This window comes from Gambusia affinis, linkage group LG22, assembly GCF_019740435.1.
Source record: "Gambusia affinis linkage group LG22, SWU_Gaff_1.0, whole genome shotgun sequence".
Taxonomy (NCBI): Eukaryota; Metazoa; Chordata; class Actinopteri; order Cyprinodontiformes; family Poeciliidae; genus Gambusia; species Gambusia affinis.
The window spans coordinates 19485376-19506449 of record NC_057889.1 but is presented as its reverse complement, the minus strand read 5'-3'; the positions used below and the strand labels follow the sequence as shown (position 1 = coordinate 19506449).

At 40.7% G+C, this 21074-nt stretch overlaps 1 protein-coding gene across 9 annotated transcripts in view; it reads left to right on the top strand.

Moving 5' to 3' along the window:
* The window catches only part of cdc42bpab (CDC42 binding protein kinase alpha (DMPK-like) b), an 83612-nt gene that overhangs the window by 23320 nt on the left and 39218 nt on the right, over window positions 1–21074 (top strand). For all 9 annotated transcript variants that reach the window (XM_044106743.1, XM_044106735.1, XM_044106738.1 and 6 more), the window contains exons 3-6: window positions 6032–6123; window positions 12071–12154; window positions 13579–13674; window positions 15039–15187. In XM_044106743.1, the coding sequence (XP_043962678.1) occupies window positions 6032–6123; window positions 12071–12154; window positions 13579–13674; window positions 15039–15187 (421 nt within the window). The remainder of the gene's footprint in view (window positions 1–6031; window positions 6124–12070; window positions 12155–13578; window positions 13675–15038; window positions 15188–21074) is intronic.

Genomic DNA, 21074 nt, shown 5'->3' with positions numbered 1-21074 from the left:
TGTTGTTCTCAAGTGGGATTTTTGGTGTAAACAGATGATGAAAGAGGGAGATTTAAGGGTTTTTCGATGAATAAATGTAAGATTTTAGAGGAATTATCGCCATAAAAAAGGAGATGATGTAATCTGGGCTAAAATATTTTGTATTTTTGTGTTGCAGGGCACAGTTATTTGTTTTTTATGGCTTTTGGCTCCTGCCGGCAGCAGGCTTGCCTCAGTCATAATAAGGGGAAGGCCATCACCGGGTCGTTCTCCTCTCCTTTCTCTGCTGTTTTCTCTCTTCCTGTCAGATCCTGGAAAGCCTATCTATCCTTTCTCCATCTCCCTGTCTCCCTTGTCTTTCTTGTGAGCAGCATTTTTGTGTCATTACCTCACCCATTATGGCTTCCAGATGTCCCTCAGTCACTCTCATGATTTTGGGATGGGGTTAGAGAGCGGTCCGGGTGAAATCCTCGGACATGCACTGTAATTTGGACTGCTTCCATTCGAGCCGTTTTCTTTTTGCACCTTTTTACTTATATCTTCATGAAAATTAGGGCTGCAACGATGACCCTTTTTAATCGCCAGATCTCTTCTTATCCAATTACGTTAATTATTTTTCCTCCAAAAAGGTATTTTGTTTTATTTTCTTATGTTATTCTTTGACATTTATTGCAAACTGCAAAATAAAATGCCAACAAACACGTCCAACTTAAACTATTCAATATGTATAAAGCAATCAAAACACTTTTGTCGGACGTTTTTATTTTATTTTTTTTATAATAAAGCATTATTTGACATAGAAATGTAAATATGTCTATGCTTCCAAGTTGTTAGATAATTATTGGGGATAAGGTATTTTTGAATTGAACTTCCACACAAATTCAAAAAATATTTTCTCAAACCAATTTGAGCTTTAAAAAACTTGAAATGACATTTACAACCTGGCTGCTTTGTCAGGGAATCGTATACTTTTTCCCACAATGACTGCAGCTGAACAAGACTGATGTAGTCAGCATGAACACAAACTCAAACTGACTCGCACACTAATTCGGAGTTAAAAAATACACTTAACATTGGTCAAATGGTTTAAGAAAAAACAAAAAAACAAATGTAAGGAAATAATGTGCTGACTAAAATATTGATCAATGTTATGTTTTTGTCAATCATTATCATGATGGGAACATTAACTTAACATTAATTTAATCCATTCAATAAGCTATTTTTTGAGTTAGCTTAAATCGTATCATCATGTTGACTTACGTTGAGTAACATTACCTTAACCAATTTAGTAAGTCAACTTTTACCTTTAAGTCTGAATTATCTAAAAAGTTTAACATTAGCTTAAAGGCTATCAGGCTATCAAACGTAATCAATTACAAATTTACTGATGGAACTTGACTTAATGTCATGTTTTGATTGTTGATTCTATGTTGCATTGTGTTTCTGTGTTTGATACGATGTAAAGCACTTTGATATGCATTGCTGCTGAAATGTGCTATACAAATAAAATTTGATTATCATGCAATATATGTCAAAATTGCTAAATAAAATGGTTTATTCCCTCCTTTTCTACCTAAATGAGTAAAAAAACAATCTCCCCCACACTGAAAAGCTTTCTGAGCTAGAGTTGGTACACATTGTGACATTTTTAGAAACTCCATCAAATAAAGAAGCATTGGTTTTGTTCTGCTCACTCTCCATGTAGTCTACACCACTGTCCATTACACAGTCTATACTTAATCCCACACAAACAGTCCCTTTTGCACAAGCATGCACTCTTAATTTATTTTTGCACACATTCAAACCATGTCATGTGGCAACGCTTACTCCAGAACAAGAGATTTATTTAAGGCTATGACTTTTTTATTTTTTTTATTTACACAGAATCATGTTCCACCCAGCACTGAGTCACATACACCCGCTATGGCTGTGTATTAGATGTAATAGCTGTTTGACTAATGCACAGACACGAGTTCACATACTTCACATGAACACACCCAAGCCCGGGCCTGTTCCGGTGAGTGAACACGCTCGCCTGTTGTTGCTCAATTTCCCACTAAATGTCTCTTGACTCCACTGCCGGTAATGGAGTGAGATGGGTTCGATAAGCCGCGCTCCAATACTTCTGGGCCAAACCAGTCTGGCCGTGTGGAGCAGGTGGCGTCACTCACGTTTTTCCAGTTCCACTGCATCCGAACACCGACCGCTGAGAGCACCTGCCCTCGTGTCGCACTCGACATGCGGTAAATCTTCCAGTTTGTGCGCAGATCAATGCCTTATCCCCCACGCCACAATGTCTTCAGAGTGACATGCCAGATTTTTTTCCAGTCTTGGCTCGTGTGTTGCAAAACCCAGAAAACAAAGAATACCAGTCATGCTAAAGTTGGGATAGTCGGGCTTCCCGAGTGTTACCATTGGTTCCTGCTGTACTGTGTCATAGCAACGGTTGCTGTGTTTAGGTGAGGTGTATATTTTGTTAATGAACTAAGATGTTTGACCAAACTGGTGCACTTTTCATTTCCTCTGCTGTTGAAAGGGATGCGGCGTGTCCTTTCAAAGCGCACACACTGATCCTAAAGTAAATCTGGACTGTTGTTGATTCAGACTGTATTATATGTGTTGACTGCATTAATTGGTATATTGGCTCAGTATTCCCACATATGACAGCGGTTAAAAACACACTTTGAGGAGTATATAGTCAGCAGTTAGTCGTCAGGTGTAAGCACCACGACCCTTCACTTTGCATGCACATATTTGTGTGCGTCTATGTTTGCACATGAAGTTTGTTGTGGAAAGGGGCCTGTGGGCTCCTGGCTCTGAGATGAAAGGCATTTCTCATGTGGCTGCTTTAAGTGTAGCTCCTGAGTCAGCGTGCAGCCACCAATTCCTCCCTCTCAGAGCCCCACTCTCCTTCCCCCTCTCTATGGCCTACATCTCAGTTCAGCTTGTGTAATTGACAATTACACCGCCTTGAAAAAACATTTATGCGCCATGAACTTTTCCACATTTTGTCATGTTACAACCACAAACTTTAATGGGGGTTTTTATTGGGATTTTATGTGTCGGATCAACACAAAGTAGTACATAGCTGTAAAGGGGAAATAACAGGACACAAAGTTTGCTCTGATTTCCCCCTTAACAAAATAAAACCCAATTTCCTTCGGAAGTCATCTAAAGAGTGTGTTTGGAGAACATTTAGACAAGCGGCTCAGCGGCCCATAATAACTCCGGAGGAGCTGGAGAGGCACAAGCTTTGCTTACTGATAAATTGTTCCAGATAAATGATGATATTATACAAGTTATAAAACAGTGGCCTAAAAATGCAAGAACCAAAACACATTTTGGTTTTATTGTGGCAAGATGTTTAAACTTTCAAAGGATGTCAATAGTTTATCCTGGCATTCATAATAATTTACTGATTTTGCTCTTTGGATTAAATTTAGATAAAATGAATGTGAATATGTTTCTGCCACGATGCCTATAGAATTCAATATACCAACAGTGTCTGGTATTGTGTGATCTTGATGTTAGGGTGAATGGTACCAGCGGGTCTTTGTGTGACTACAGAGGGGGCTTACCCAGTTTGTTTGACAGAGCCAGCCATCTAAATAGAAATGACAAGTTAATGATCGCCAAAAAAAAGATAGATGGAAATTGTTCCGTATCCCAGAGAGCATTCAAGAATCTCTTGCCAAGAGCTGGGGAGGATCGTAGAGCCTCCCTTGAAAATGTCCAACTATTTATTGTCGCAATTTATGGTGACGAGATCTGGTAAAAGCATACTTGGTAACATAGTTTATACATCCTTGAAGTCAACAGTTTAATCAGTGCCAGTGTGTATTGCAGACCAAGCTGCTGTTACTGTAGTAGTTCACAGAAGAATCAGTTTCTGTGAAAAGTATCAGATTATAAACTTGTCCAATCAGAGTATTTCATTGGACTGTTAAACTGCTGGTGGTATTCTGAGATTTTATGTTCCTTACATAATAGACCACACTATCAGTCCGTCCGTCCGTGAATGCATTCGTCCATCCATCCATCCATCCATCCGTCCGTCCGTCCGTCCAAATCCGTCAAATCAAATCCGTCAAATCCCGATCCGTCAAATCCGTCAAATCCGTCCGTCTCCCGTCCCGTCCCGTCCCGTCCAGTCCCGTCCCGTCCCGTCCAGTCCAGTCCAGTCCAGTCCCGTCCAGTCCCGTCCAGTCCCGTCCCGTCCCGTCCCGTCCCGTCCCGTCCCGTCCAGTCCCGTCCCGTCCCGTCCGTCCGTCCGTCCGTCCGTCCGTCCGTCCGTCCGTCCGTCCGTCCGTCCGTCCGTCCGTCCGTCCGTCCGTCCGTCCGTCCGTCCGTCCGTCCCGTCCCGTCCAGTCCAGTCCAGTCCAGTCCAGTCCAGTCCAGTCCAGTCAGACCGTCAGTTCCTGAAACTACACACACAACAAAAAACCCTCATAAAAGTGCACATGGGGACAGTGTGACCCTGCCTGACTGTGCACAGAATAAAAAACTTGTGGGCCCCAAATGACCCAATTTCTGTAGACCGCTGGAGGGTTAATGCTTTCATCTGTTCATCCATCCACCCATTTATGCTTTTGTCTGTCCGTCCGTCGACCCATCCAGTCTTCCTTCGTGTTTTGTGTGGGTTCAGGTTGGAATCATCTAAAATGAGGTTAAAAGGGTCAGGAAAGTTTGGAAATACTAGAAAAGTACAAATATTTGACAAGAAAGCTGTGTAGACACCCTGCAGGTACCTTTCTGTGCTCCCATGGTTGTTCTGTAGAACCTGGCCACACAGTGTTCCAACGTTGGTCAGGTGTTTCGTACCTGCTAAGGCAGAGTTGTTGTTGGCATTTCTTTGCTAGAAGCAACTCTCCCTCTGCCCTGCGGCCCCTGGCTGTTTGTTTTATTTCAGCAGGCATTTCCCTGTTTCACAGTGGGAGAACATCCTCTTGTTCAGCACTGGAGGTTGTGTGAAGTCGAGGCAGCCAGACAATGTTTTGCCACGGTGGGATCACAGACGGGCCAGTGTTAGCTTGACGCCTCTTACTGCGACATGTAAACGCCAAGAGGATGTTTCCATGGAGATGCCGTCTTTTACTAGCCACAAGAAGTTTGGAAAACCTAACGAGCACTACATCTTGTAGTTGGGTTATCATTAAATTTAAAAAAAGTGATATCAGTTCACCAAGGATGCCGACCCTGTGAACTTGCAGCCAATCCAGGTTGTCCTTGGCATGTTGGGAGCATGTAAACCAGGAAGTGGCCTCAATAATTCTCCACAAATGAGGGAAATGCTGACTCTGTCAACATAGATCCAATCTGTCGAACATTTGCGAGAGAACGTTGGCAGCCCTCGTAGGTCCCTCCCTAATCCCTTTTTTTCCCATCAGGAACCATAACTGAGGGCACAACAATAGCAAACGTTATCATCCAGCTTCTCTGCGTCCGGTGTCATTTACTGCAGAGAGGACCAGGTGGTCACCAACTCTGTGATAAAATCCATTTAGAAGGACGTGGAGCCCGAGATATGGGAGTGTTGTCCTTTATATTGTTCCATGAGCCGGTTATTTTGGGCCTCGTGTGGAAATGATTAAATGTTACAAGCGGCCTGTGTTTTGTTCACTCACAATGCAGGGGACTGCCGATTTTACTGATAGCAGAATAATGTCAAAAGATATAATTTACGCCAACAGATTGCTTGTTAACACACCATCACCTCTGTTAATGAATAGTAAAGAAAGGTGTTTTGAGCTGATTTTTCTAAAGGTTTACTCATATTTAATTGAACATTCCTGTGGTGTAATAAATAAGTTTGCAATTACATAATCAATTATTCTCTCAGCTTTTACTAAAATATTGGGAAATTCTGCCGACTCCATGCAACGGGAGCAAATTATAACGACACATTAAATATTTTTCTGATTTTGTTATTAGTATGTTCTTGCAGCTTTCTAATAATTCCTGTACGTCTCACCAGATACAGAACGGTCATCTGCTTTACGTTCTAATGAAAACAATCAATTAATTTGATTCTCTTCTTCCTTTGTGTCTGCAGCCAAACCTTTCACTTCCAAAGTGAAGCAGATGCGTCTGCACAAGGAAGACTTTGAGATCCTGAAGGTTATTGGAAGAGGAGCGTTCGGCGAGGTAACGGACCATTTTGTTATTCTTTTCCTCCCGATTTTGAAAACAGACCATCACTTATTACTAAAGCGGAAATGTTATGTGCTCGATTAATCTATTTTAAAGACATTGAGGGGAATCGAAACAATCCTCATGCTTCATCTCAGACCCGATCACCACCATGACGTGACTTGAATGAGATAAACTTGTTTGGTTTCCATTTGAAAAGTCTGCAAATATTTGGAAGGTCCTGGGTTTTAATTTAAGGCGTTGAGGATTTCCCAGGTCAGCAGGTGTCTAGAAGAGATTCTCCTAAGCCTTTATTGCTACTTGCTCAAATGGGAGCAGACTCGAGTGTTTTTGCATTTGACAGTGATTTCCTTGCATTCCACCAGCCGTGTGTAGCGTTAGTCTGCCACCTGAGCATGACTACATGCTTCTCCAACGGAGCTCCCAGAATCCTTTATCTGCTCCTAATCTTTGAATTTACTCTAAATTAGTCGACCTTAGGAAGCGGGAAGTGTGATTGAAGGAATTTTAAAATCCATTTTATACGTCTATGTCTCTGGGGAGGTCAGGGAGTTTGAAAAAAAATAAATAAAATAAAAATGTGCGTGTCATTGAGTTTCAGGTAATGATGTCAAAGAAGAGGAATGCTGAAAGGACAAGTATTGGAGTCCTGAGCTGCTAAAGCAGGACATTTTCAAGGTGTCAGGTCTTTTACTAGAGTTGTTTGGAACCAGTATTGCTCTAATTAGATGTGCTGTGTGGCCAGTATTTAAAATAGTTAATCCATTCCTTTACAAATTGGAGCAGATTCCTCGTCACCACCGCCGTCATGTACAAAATAGTAGCCAAGTTTTTGGAGCTAGCACATATACTTCTGGTTTGTGTATGTGGGAGTGAGGTGACTATGTTTCACAGGTGTTTTCAGCAGAGATGCACCGATTAGAGATGATGTGACTAATTTTCCAAGTTTTTTTTTCTTTTCCTGTCTTTTGCCAAGTCTGACTCACTTCTAGCGTTTTAATGAACAGCTGTGGGCACCGCCAGCTAAAAGGTTGGCTACGCTAACCTTAAAGCATTAATCATAAAGATCAGTTCTGCTAATGATAACGTGCTATGTCAACATGGTATTCAGTAGAAGCTAATGCTAAAGTGCTAAATTCAACCATGTTGATACCCATCGTGTCATTGACACAAGATGTTTTATTGGTCTCAACAGGGTCAAATTTGTTACACCTTTCACTCACATGGTTTTAGTTTTATCATTATTGAGTATTGCTAACTCTGGTGCTGATTTTGGCTAATTGACCACTGAAGGGATTCAGACAGAAAGCACACAGGACATTAGTAGATTTGAAACTGTTCACTGATGTATTCTAGATATCTTGCATCACAGGCGGAGAACACGAAAAAGGAAATGAAATTGCAGTGTACAAAGTTTTCATCCACTTCAAAGACAAAGTAGTTAAGTGTTTAACTACTTGAAGAAAGGGTTATATGTAAAACTTTAACACAGATGTTGAACTTTATTGACCTGAAAGCTGGCTGAGTTGGTGCCTTATGATTTATCCAAAAAAATAAATTTATTTGAAGCTAAGTGGACTAACTGTTTTCAAAGTTAGCAAAATGCTAAAGTGCTCATAGAAATATTGGCTCCGCTATTAGCAGATTAGCAGAAGTCTGCCCACATTTGCTAATTATTTCTGCTTTGTGGATGAATTGTAACTGTAACTTCTTTGAAAACAAATCTGTTTCAATGCAATTAGCTTAGTTTGGATTCTCTTTCTGATTAATTTGGGAATTTTCTTTTCCGACCACTCGGGGGAGGCTGCTAGAGCATTGAGATACGAGTTTCACATCGTCAGTCGTTCCCTAGATATGGAGGGAAAAACTAAAGTAATTCACCATGTCTGTTCACAGCAGAACACCACTCCACTTCCACTCCCTTGATTCCAGAACAGACTCGCTATTCAACACAGGAGCACATCAGAGAGCAACACGCGTACAACTCTTTCTCTGCGATATCGTAATAATTACTCCCACTAAACCGTCTGCTTTTAATACGCCAGCATACATGGCAATATAGGAGACGATGTAAGAGTGGCTCGAGTTTCTCCATGTGACTTAAGCAAACACAAACCTATATTTCCATATGTTATGTAAAACTCATTGTTGCTGTCCAGCAGCAGTTGGACATGTGAAAGATGCTTTGCAGGAGTCACATTAGGCAACACGAACCAAACTCATAGTGACAAATGTCTTTGCATGTCTTCTATTATCGCTGGGTTTTTTTTGTTGTTGTTGTTGGTGTCTTTTTGTGTACTTTTTTAAGAAGAATGAGTGGAGGGATGGAGAGGTGAGGGCAAACTGTGAAGGAAAAAAAAAATTAAAGTCAGAGGAGGGGCGTGTGCGCTCAGGACGGTTTGATGTCATCCTCCGATTGTCAGCAGCAGGCAGAGAGAAGGTGCCAGGTGTGTGACGTAGTGGATCTGCACCCATGAATGGAGCGGTTTGTCCCGGCCCGCTGACTGCGAGATCGCTTTATCAATATTGAGAGGTTCGAGAAAAGAAAAAAAAGAAATGTTTTTGCAATGTACTTCTTTCAACTGCGTGGAGTTCTTTCGAGTCAACCACTTTGAAATTTTAATTTGCAGCCTAGAATCCGATCAGATTTTTGTTTTGAACAGAGATGAAGATCAGAGTCGAGGTGAAGGGGGGGAAAAAAAAAAGAAAGAGAGGGGTCGAGGAAAGAACAAAAACAGAGAGGCACTGCCAAGATCGCTTCTCTCCCTCCTTTCCTTCTGTCCTCCCTCATTCCTCCTCTCTAGTGAGAGATCACTGGGGGGAAATCCAAACACTGCAGGAATGTTATCATTGTATTGCATTAGCAGCATTCCCCTGGTTAATTTAATAGGATGCAGACCCCTCCGTTTCATAGCACCGCTCTGTTTGCTTCCCGTCTTCCTACTTCTGTCTGTTTCATAGTTTTTTAAAAATTCTTCAAGTCCTTTATGTCAGCGATTCGGACTCTAATAAATCTTGTAAAGAATGGGGGGGAGGAGCGACCCATAAACAGTGTCCGCTGAAAGCAATGGGAATAACTTGAGTTTGTGTGAACTCGTGCTTCGGCTGTCTGCTCGCAGCGGTTTGCTGCTTGTGCAGCTCCTTTTTTGGCAAAACTGTAAAGCTGGAGCCGAGGAAGTTTTTTTTTTTTTTTTTCCAGCGCTATGTTTAGCAATTAGCAGTCAGGGAAAGCTGGCAGTTGTTAAAGTGGGATGGTGAGGTGGGGCGTCACTGCAGCGTGATCTTTAGGCATCGGTGAGAAGTAGCAGCTATAAAAGGAAACGTTGGGGAGCTTCAAGATGTTCTCTGTTCTTTTCAAGTCCATCACAACCGGTTTAGTGGACGAGATGGGAATGAAATGATGTGTAAGGACAGAATGTGGGTCAGGAAGTCGGTCTCCCAAGTTCAATATACTTTTTTTCTTCTGTTTAGTATCAATTTATGCCCCTGTATTACACAATTCCCATGGTTTGTGTACATACTGTGGCCACATCCAAGGTTCAGTAGGATTTGATGGCATACATATTTTTAAAATCCATCTAAACTTTCTTCAGATTATTTCAAGATGCATGTGGTTTTATTGACTCCTCCTGTCATGTTTTACAGGAAGCCACTGTTTATAAAGGTTTCTAAAATTGCTAATATTGGTGAGACTTGATTCAAATAACAATTTTAATAGGGTTAATTGCACAGTCTGTACTTTTACAATCACAATTAATAGCATTTCAATTTAAACCTATATATTGACAAAATCAACAACATTTTAAATTCAAAAACCCTTTTTTCTGCTAATTTATTGAATAAATAGATATTTAAGCTCAGCAACAAAGATGTGTGTTGCTTTTAATCAGTCATTTGGGTAGATAGGAGCTATAAGTAATGAGGTTTATAAGATACAAACTGTATGGTCCCTAAAAGTAAAAATTTGGTTTACATAAAAACAGCACATATCAAACATCACCATAAACATTCATCATCATAACCTGATGAATGAAAAAAGTGGTACATTTATTCCTCTAAGGCTGTTCTTGTGGTGTTTTGGTTTACAGAAGCTGTGGTTAAGAATAAAATAGTTTTTTTTCTTGTTGTTGTTGTTCCTGCTACTCTCCTGGTATTAAAAGAATCAATTAGCGTTCATTGCAATGTGATTGGTCCAACTGCACAACAAGTTCATCATTCTCTTCCAAAGTGTTTTCTTCTGTAAGCAGCTTGTGTAGACAATGAAGACCAGACTCTTTCTGTCTTCATTCATTCTGTCGGAGTCGTTCCTGAATGACTGCAGACTCAGTCATTCCTGAGTCTTCAGCAAACTGCCTGACAGAGGACCGTTTCCATTCTTTTAAAGGAAGGCTGTAAACTGTGAAAGTTGTACAGAAATGTGCTTCAGACATGCAAATGTTTCTTTTTCATCGATCGCTGTGCGGCTAAGAGCCAAACAGACGGTGAACCGTGCAGTAACCTACACGTCAGTGTCTGGAGATGAAGCGTCCCTCCGTGCGAACCTTGTCCTTCTGCTCATCTGAGGCTGAGAAGCAGTTCAAGAACTATTTTTTTTTTCTTTTTGCCGTTACTTAAGCAGGAAATAACTTTTATTAAAGAGTGCTCTGGCACTCACATAATCAGAGAGGTAACCTGGGCGACCTTCACTGCAGCGATTCCTGGGTCTTCCCCGGGTGTAAATGATTCGTTTTGATTGATTGTGACAAATAATTGTGGAACTGAATACAGAATTCTCCAATTCTGTAGTAGCTACTTAAAGAAATATGAGAAAATGCGAGTACATAAACAATTTTGTTCCTTTTTGTAAAACGAAAAGAAGAAAAACAGTTAAAATTCAGTCATTCAGACGTTACTTTATCTCAAGTTAGAAGTATTAAAAAATTAATGCCTCAATTTCAGCTTGAGGAAATGGTAAACATTAACTTTCATGTTATATTTACTTTGAGGTATTTCAAGTTTGAGGTATTTAAGTAGTAATAATTTAAAGTGCAGAAACGGAAAAAAAAAGTTTTACGTTAAATTTTAGAAAATTGAAAAACAAACTGCCTTTTATAATATACTTCACTTTCAGTCTCAAATTTGAGGTGTGTCAATGGATATACATGTTTGTTTTGAGTTATTCTTTCTCTTATAGACTCTTTTGGTCAGACAAAAGAGCAAATCACAGTCATACAAATCATCTCGGATTGTAGTGAGTCTCTAAAGTGCTTCAAAACAATCAGATTGATAAAGTGGCAAAAATTATAAATAGATATTTCTAAAGTATTTTTTCATGTAATTACTTGATAAGTAATTATTAAAAGTGATTAAATGGAGCTGAAAGATCTTGAGCAGAAGCTAAAACTGGGGAGTATTCAGTATTAAGCCTGCAGAGAGGAAAATCACAGATCTGGAAGGATTTTAAACTGGCAGCAGATTAAAATAAAACCACTCATCATAATCTGAAGTTGAGCTTAATGTTTCATTCTGTAATTGTTATGGATTGGACTAGGACATACACACTAGTGACATTTTGTCCATTTCCTCCTAACTCCATCATTTACTTCTAAAGAAAGTTAAAACTTCTTGTCTGCAGTTTCCCCCCATGGTTTCCTGTTCATATTTCTGACTTTAAACCCAAAGTAAAATTTGTTTATTTATTTATTTTTTGAATCCTTATCTCAAATTTCTCTACTTTCTTTCCCCACATGATTATCTCAGATTATTATGATTATCTTTGTTAAGTTCACACATTAAGGGCCTTTTTGAGGAGAGCATTTGTTTCTTTAAACTGTTGCAGTTCTTGTTCAGTTTCAACTCCCGTTTCCTCCCAGAATGACATACAATACATAAAGATAATGCTCATGTAGTTTTCTTACAAAGTCAACTGAAAATACATTTCTTCTTCTCCTTCTTTTTGCAGGTCGCGGTGGTGAAAGTGCGAAACACGGATAAGGTCTTCGCTATGAAGATTCTCAACAAGTGGGAAATGCTCAAGCGTGCAGAGGTTAGCACCAACTTTATTAGTTGTGGTTATCTAAAGCGGTCTGCTGCAGTAATCATGGAAATGCTTCAAGGAAAATAACAATGAAGGTTTTAAACAAGAAAAATAAAGGAAGAAAGGGCCTCCTCTCAGGAAAAAACCACATCCTCCGTGGAGTTTCTTTTGAATCAAACATTTGTTGATGGAGCGCAGAACGTGTCGCAGCCTGATCTGCCCATGCGTGTTTTTCTCATCATCTTCTTCCTGACACCCTCCTCACATTTCTGTCGGCCTGCTGGGTCTCTGATCATAGCGGCTCTCACTTCGCAAAGCAAAAAAAACACAACCCAAAAAGCAAACTCTCCACGCTGTTTAGATGTACGTGCAAATACGCTTTAACGCCCAGAGATAGGAAACGCAACGACAGATCCGCAGACGAGATCTGCATAAATCTGCAACTTCTACAACCTAAGGAGACGGGGTGTTTTTATTCTCAGGCAAATAAAACTCATTTAGAGCCACAACTGTGACATCACTTTTAAAAGACAGCTTACACGTTTCTATGAACCACCTTTTTCTTTTGCAATTTTGTTGGATTGAAAATAAATTTAAAATTGAGCAAACAGAGGATGGATCTGGTTTCTTTCAGTGGGAAATGATGCACAAAAAAACAAAAGTTCATTTATTCCTACGTAATGAAAAAAAAACCAGAACAAAGTATGCTTGTGGTACTTTTAGTTTCATTCTCTGTTGACGTTCAACATGAATATTGCAGGAGGAAACGGATAAAACTCTTCATTTATTATCATATCTATAGTTCTTTTTCACTTTAACCAAAGTTAAGAGCCAAAAGCTTCAGTCCCTCTTTATAGATGCTAGATTTACACATCATTACCTCCCTAATTTAATAGCCTAAGTGAATTGTCTTTTTTTTGTTGTTGCCAAAATGGTTTTGTATTTTTCAACCTAAATCATCTTTTGACAAAAAAAAAAATAACACAAGCCATTATTTTAGGAAGGTGATATAGACTTAGGTTATGAACTTTTAAGTGTTTTTCTATTTATTTTTGATGGTAATTTCTTTATTCTGCATGTTTGTGTCGACCAGAATACAAACATGAAGACATTTCTTTTTTGAAAAAAAAAAAAAATCCTTGAATTGGTCCTCTTCTGTTTCTCTGAGACACGGAGACATAAGTTGCCTAACAAAAATAACAAAAGGTACAGACCGGGTCTTTCGACTCCGAAATCATTCGAGATAAATTTGCTATCCAAACTTTATCACCGTTTTACTGTTGCATGGAAAAAATTTGCCATGATTTATTCCACCAGCTTGCAGAAAGTCACCAACACAGGATTCTCTCTCTCTCACACACACACACACACACAACCAACCAATGTCTGCAGGAATGTAGAAGATTTCAAATCGTCTTTGAATCTTTGTGCAGACGGCGTGCTTTCGAGAGGAACGGGACGTTTTGGTGAATGGAGACAGCCAGTGGATCACCACCCTGCACTACGCCTTCCAGGACGACAACAACCTGGTAACATAGAAACCTCCCTCCTCTGCAGCCTGGAGAGTAGCATAGAAACATGTTCTCACCAACTAACGTGCATGGAATCAATAACAGGAAGAAATGAATAATTCAACTCTGATGTCACCATTATAGAGATATTACTAATGCAATAAACACGAAAAAGAATCCGGTTTTATTAAGCGAGCATCCTGACGGCTCACTTCCTCTGGAGTGGGCTTAATGTGGGTGATGCTTGTATAAATAAATGGCTCACGCTTTTTGACGTTGGACATCCTGCTTTGTGACTATTGTTCATACGAACATTGCATCGTCATGCTGCAACAGCTCTGTTTGTGTGCGTCTGCGTCCATAGTAACGACGTCAGGGTCGGGGTTGCATCACAGTATTTTTCTTAGTACTATTCCGATAACAAGAAAAGTGTCGTTTCTTCTTTTTTAGGGGCACCGCAGTCAAAGCCCCACGAACAAATACTGCTATTGAAAAACATTCACATTTGTAATCCGCTTCTTTACGACACCAGTCAAAAGAATGTGATTTGTGTCACTGAGCTGCGCACGGTAACTGCATTCAAAGCTGCAGTATGTAACTTTAATTAAATTTTTTTTAATTTTTTACATATTTGATAAAACTGTCACCATGTTGCCAGTTTGGTATGAGACAGATAATCTGTGAAAAATCAAGCTTCTCTGTCTCCTCCTAGTGCGAACTAGAAACAAGCAATCAGAGCTGGGAGGGGCTTAAACATCATTAATTGGAATTTATCTCATCAAAGAGAAATTAAAATTCTTATCACGATAAGAAATGCATCACAACAAATGACAATACGATAAATGCCCACCCCATGCCAGTCACTTTTGCTCTGTCACCCTTCAGGTTGTTCTTGGAGCTCAGTAGCGCCTCCGCAGGATGGGATCAGTGCTTTGATTCCTCACTGTGGTGAAGATCAGGATTAAAACTAGTCTGGAAAACGGGCAGCCTGGTTATAAACAGGTCATATAAGTTCATGTAGAACACAAAAAGAAATGTGTGGCTGGTCAGACGAACTTTGTCTCGCTTTAATTGGTAGCTGCACGCATTCCTTCTCCCTTTAGCCGGACTGTTAGTCCTCCCCGCATGACCCTGAGCTGAAATGCCAGAACTGCTTGTCATTCCATTTCCCACATTCTCACAACAAATGCTCGACAACTCCCTAAGGCTTTAAAGATATTCACCATGGTCCGTGCTTCCATTTATTTTTAGATGAACCCAAACACATGAAACTATTTAGGTGCGAGTTTAGCATCCATTTAGATAAAGATGTGTATTTACTGTTCTCTTTTTTGTGTGTGTGTGTTTTTCCTGCATCATTAATGTGTTTATTTCCTCTCCAGTACCTGGTCATGGACTACTACGTGGGTGGCGACCTGCTGACCTTGCTGAGCAAGTTTGAGGACCGACTGCCTGAGGAAATGGCCAAGTTCTACCTGGCTGAGATGGTGCTGGCCATCGACTCCGTTCACCAGCTCCACTACGTCCACAGGTGAGGCGGCGGGACATTATGCGAAGGTTCCTGTTGGAACGTATGCAGCCGTTTCTAAGCAAGAAGCTAACGGAGCAATAACTCCCGATGATGGATGCTTGGTGTATTTACTCTAGTCCTGCAGCTGGGAGAAATATTCCAGCTGGGGGAGGCACATCAGCCTCTGGGGAGGCAGGATGTCGGGATCCTGGAAAATGATTGCAATCAGTTGGCGACAGAAGTTAAATGGGAGAAGCTCGATCGGTAAAATAATGTGTTGCAGGAGAACAAATGGTCCAACATACCTGATCTGTGAATCGGAGTGAAGACTTTGCAAAAGAATTCACAACCGGCAAAGTTCTTCAGATTTTGTAATGTCGCAAAAGCAAACTGCAAGGTATTTTATTAGAATTTGACTTTGTAAACCAAAATAAAACGGTGCATAGTTGTAAGAAAAACTGAATAAAAAAAAAAAAAAACGTATTTTCAGAAAAGGTTTAAAAAGTGTTCAATCCTCTGCTGCTGTTACCCATAAATTATTCTAGAACTGTAGTTCGCCTATAAACCTCCATATCTGTTCAGTTGAAGTGAAACCTGGCACGGTTCGAATGCGTATATGAATGCCATGTGGACTGGAGACTGCTCCAAAAGCAGGAAGTGGACCATAGTGCATTCTGGGTAAATACAACCAAAACACGTGAGTCAAGTGGTAGCGATCTTTTACCAATGACCAAGAAGAAATCTTTCAACAGCTAAAATCTGACACCAATCCGTTTTTATTTATATTTTGTGATCAGTGTCTTCTTGAGATGTTTCCATGTCGCTTCCTTCAGTGATTGCTGATATATCGCCACCACAACCGAGGAGGTGAACCGTTTATTCAAAGGGTTTGGTTTGTTTGACACAGAGTAGTGAAAACGAACCGCACCTGAAAATGTAACAAGTGCTGAAAATGTAACAAACGCTGCATTGTTAGACACCAATCAAACCAGACTTCCAGGTGTGAAAGCACCTTAAAAACAACAATAGCTCCGTCTCCATTTACCATAACTACAAAAAATTTTGATAAAATGATTGTGTGGTAGGATGAAGTAGTTTTTTTCCCCTTATCGAAATGGATGTATTTCGATAAACTGCAATGGAAATACTGTTGAAGAAGCAGTACTACTACTACTGCTGTAGTAGTAGTACTGCTACTGCCATGGTCGTAATAGCAGGATGATGGTGCAGCATGTTTTTAATGACTTATTGCGATCGCAGACTTATTCACATGAGCATATTTAATGGAAACACGTCGATCGTAAAATTATGTTTTTCGACATTCACGAAATATCGACAAATTTTTGCTTACATTTGTCATGGTAACGAAGATACTATGAGCCTAAGAACTCTTCTCCTTCCTCTCTCCGTGAAGAAAGGTCACCCAGTTCCTGCCTCGTCTCTTTTGCTTGGCTGTTCATCTTATTGCGTCTTAAGGTAGCGCTACTTCTGACTTGACAAACAAAATGCCTCAAAGCTCACTGTTGACACGGCACAGCATGGGAAACTACTGTTTTCCTGTCTGACGTGGGCGCCAAAAGAATTTTTTTTCCCCAGCCGACTAAAGATTCCCCTCGGGAGCAGGATATGAGTCTCTTCCAGACAGGAAGTAGTCACATGGGCACGTTAACATAATTACTGCTTTACTTTCGCCGGGGGCCCGTCACAGCACAAACGAACGAGAGAATGATGGATAGACGGAGGGAATAATGTGAGATGATTAGAAAAGAAGGGAGGGTCAGAAAGAGGCAGAGATGAAGCTCGGCATGTTGGGTGTGTCCAGGTTTTTGTTTGTTTTGTTTGGGGTTTTTTTCTCGTCTGTAATACACCATCGCTCACTCAGACTCACTGGGTGACAATGACAGAGTCAAAAACGCATGTAAATATAAATGTATGGAAAGAAAGGGAGCCAATAGCGGCAAGCAGGAGCCACTAATTGCATGGTGTTGCTAGGGGCCGTGGGTTGGGGTTGGTGGATGGAAAGAAGAAGGGACCGGGAAGAGGGGTCCGCGCCATTTCTCTTTTGGTCTGCCTGTGGACACTTTGGGACACTAATGACTGGTTTTAGAGGTGTGTGGGTGGAGGTGTGGTTGCTGTCACCAGCCACCCCCCCCTCTACCCTTCCTTTGCTCTCACTTACACACACACACACACACATACACACAACTCTCGTGGGAGTTTTCGGTGCTGACTTTTGGAGAGGGTGGAGACGGCCGGGCAGGTCCCCCGAGGAGGGAGGAGAGGAGGGTGTGTCCTGCTGGCTAGCACCGTCTGATGATTCTATGCGTGTGTGTGGGCGTGTGTGTGTGTATTAGCATGCGAATCCGGATGTGTGTTTATCGCGTTGCTATTTTCTGTGTGTCGTGCTGCTCTGACCCCTGGACGGTTATGTGTTTTAATGGTTTTTAATTGAAAATATGGAATAGTTGATTTAGCTGTGGTTGCTAGCATACATGATGCATTTCTCTTATACACACGCCTGGTATGATAAGTCAAGTGTATTTATATTGCACATTTCAACAACAAGGTAATTCAAATTGTTTTACATCATAAACACGTCATACAGTCACCAGTTGTGAAACAAGCAACAAACACTAGTGGTGATAAAATTTTAACACAATATTTTGTGGTGCGATTGCGATAATGATAAGTCACAATGAGAACCATTTATTTCTTCTCTTTTAGGTAATTGTACAGTATTATTGCCCCACAAACACAAATACTGCTGTTGAGAAACATTCTCATTTATTCTCCAGGCACATAAAGTAGTGATTTGTTTTGTTAAACTGCACACAGTAACTATACTTAATCATATTTTCACATTTGATATTCTTTGAACAAACATTGAAAAAAAGAGTTAACTTAAAAATCCAGACAATATTCACAGTTTGTTTTAAAAAAAAAATATATCTTTAATTGGAATTTATCACAACAACGATCAATCTGAATTCTTATCATAACAAGAAATTTATCATCATAAACGATACAATAAATACCCATCTCTAATAAACATTTCATCAAAATCCATCATCAAAATCATCGAGCAAATACTCATCAAACATGATCATCGATGCTCCACTAAGTACTAATCAAAATCAACTGTAAACCAGCGGGGGGTTTAGCCTCGTTTTAATGTAACTTACAGTTTTCTGGAAGTTTGTTCCAGATGTATGGAGCATAGAAACTGCATACTGCTTCTCCATGTTTGTTCCTGGGCCTGGAGATTAGACTAGAGCCAGAAGACCTGCGGTAGTTTATCATCATGAACCTTCCAGGCTGTAGGTCAGACCACTGAGGGTGACACATTACCACTCCAATGCTTGAGCCACAGATGCCCACTTTCAAGACCCCTAGAGGCACATTCTGCTTTCTATTAATTGAGCAGCATCTGACGACATCAATACCTTCTCTTAATGACATTGTTGGCCTCATCTGGCAGTTTTTGCTTTTTTAAATGACCACTACTACAAATAGACAGGGGCCATATTGATGATATTCCAGTGTATGAATTTCAGCTCATGGTAACAGCATCACAGTTGTCATTCCAGTGTCATTTGTGCAATATCGGGTGCAAAGGATGGCCAATAGCCAATCAGCCTTTTCAGCATCAGTTTCAGGTTTCGCCACCATGCCTTATAGCTGATTAAATATAATAAACAGTGGAGGAAAGGAGAAAATGAGAACAGCTCGAGCGAAAACTGCAGATGAAACGGTAAAGGTCACCAGTTTGGCTGCATTTCAGATACTTAAAACCCAAAACCAATCGATAATTATCGACTCGTACGAAGCCCTTATCAGATTGTGATAGATCCGGTCCTAGGCATGTTGCAATAAACCAATTAATTGCATGATAAATTAAAGCAAACTCAATAATTTCCATTTCATGAGTTATAATTTTTCTCTTTCTGTCTCTTTCTACTAAAAAAAATTTATTTTAATATTTATGACCAAGAAAGTCAACGTGTTTTTTTTAAAATTAGTTTTGGTTTCTTTTATTTAATTTTAATTGGCTGTTGAACTCCAGATTGCACCGACTTAAATTAAAGTTGAGTTGTAATTACATGTTTGGCCAAGCTTATAAAGCTATTGGTGTATTTAAGTGTGATGTACTGGTGCAGAGTTATCAAATACATTTGTAATTAAGAACATTTATGTCTGTGTTATTTTAAAAAAAGAAACATTTTAAGTCAATACAGCACTGTTTTTTTGTATCGGATTGGTAATGGATCGGTATCGTCCGATACTAAACCTCAGATATCTGCATCGGAAGTAGAAAAAGTGGATCAGTGCATTCCTTGTCCTGACATCTTATTAAAAGCATTTTAGTGGGGCGTGCTGTGGTGGCGTAGGGGATAGCACGACCCACATTTGGAGGCCTTGAGTCCTCGTTGCGGCCGTCGCGGGTTTGATTCCCGGACACGGCGACATTTGCCGCATGTCTTCCCCCCTTTTCTTTCAGCCTACTGTCATATAAGGCAGTGGTCCCCAACCACCGGGCCGCGGACCGGTACCGGTCCGTGGACCAATTGGTACCGGGCCGCGCAAGAACTAATAAAATATGTCCGTTCTATGTATTGAGTCTGGAGGAGCTTTTATTTTGAAAAGTCGTACACGGATGCCGAGGTTGAGTCTTGCGCCAGCTCACAACACGCATCCCCCCTCCCCCGTTCGACGATCCTCACAACGCGCATGCACCCCCCCTCGGTCCGCGGAAATTTACGAGGGCTTTGGCCGGTCCGCTGTAATAAAAAGGTTGGGGACCACTGATATAAGGTACACTAGAGCCCACAAAAGACCCTCTGGAGGGGGGGAAAAAAAAAGAAACATTTTAGTAAGTAAGATTAGCATCACTAGTTACCTCATATGTATCAGTCGGCACCATTACAGGAGTTGTTGTTATGAGTATGACTGAGGGAATCTTGAGGGCTTCTGTTACAGCAAACAATGTAGGTTGTTCAGTCAGTTTAATTTAAAAATGAGCCAATCACAAACAACTGAATGAATCTGGATTATTTGTCAACTTCTCTTATACAAACAAAACTATCTAAAGCTTTTGTGTTCGAATTTTTTTTTCTTAGCTTCCCAAAATGTCAGCCTCATGAAAATAAATTCTTCCCTTCCTGTTGACACTGATGAAGTTGAGAGGAGACCAGATGAAAGAAACGATGAGCAAAAACAGCCTTGAGGTCCATCTTCTTTCTCCTTCGGTTGAATCCCATGAGAGTCGGATGCAGAGGGGGGGGGGTGTGCGTGCGTGTGTGTGTGTGAGTGCCTGCCTGCCTTCATTTGTTCAGTGGTCAGTGGTCTGCTTGGCCTCCCAGAGGATCCTGACAAATGTTTCAATGGACCATGTCAGCATGGCTTTGTGCTGCCTAGCACCACATCTGTCTGCTCCAACACTGATGCTCAGAGTCTGATTGGAGAGGCGGGTGGGGGAGGGTGCTGAGATGGGGATGGGGGACAGGCATCAGGCTGTAAAGAGAAAGCTGTGGAGCTCTGTTGTAATGACCAAGAAACCAAACACACATGATAAACTCTGTTGTCTGTTTAAAGAAAAGCTTTGTTAACTTTAATGTAACGTCTGGTCCAGATCTGTGCGATGGCCGATGCGTTTGCTCATGTGCGCCCTATTGATCACGGTCTTTGTCTGCTTTCCTATTGATCAGAGCCATGTGCTTCCTTAGAACCTGCTGATCATACTCAATCATTGCTGGTGAAAGGGTCTCTGTCATGTTAGCTTGCATTTGAATGGAGTCCAACGTTCCACTAGTTCTGAATGTGCTAGCCACATAGCCTCCTCTGGGGAAATGTTACTCTACATCAACATGCATCAATTCATGAACTCCTCTTGCATCATTCAGAAACTGAC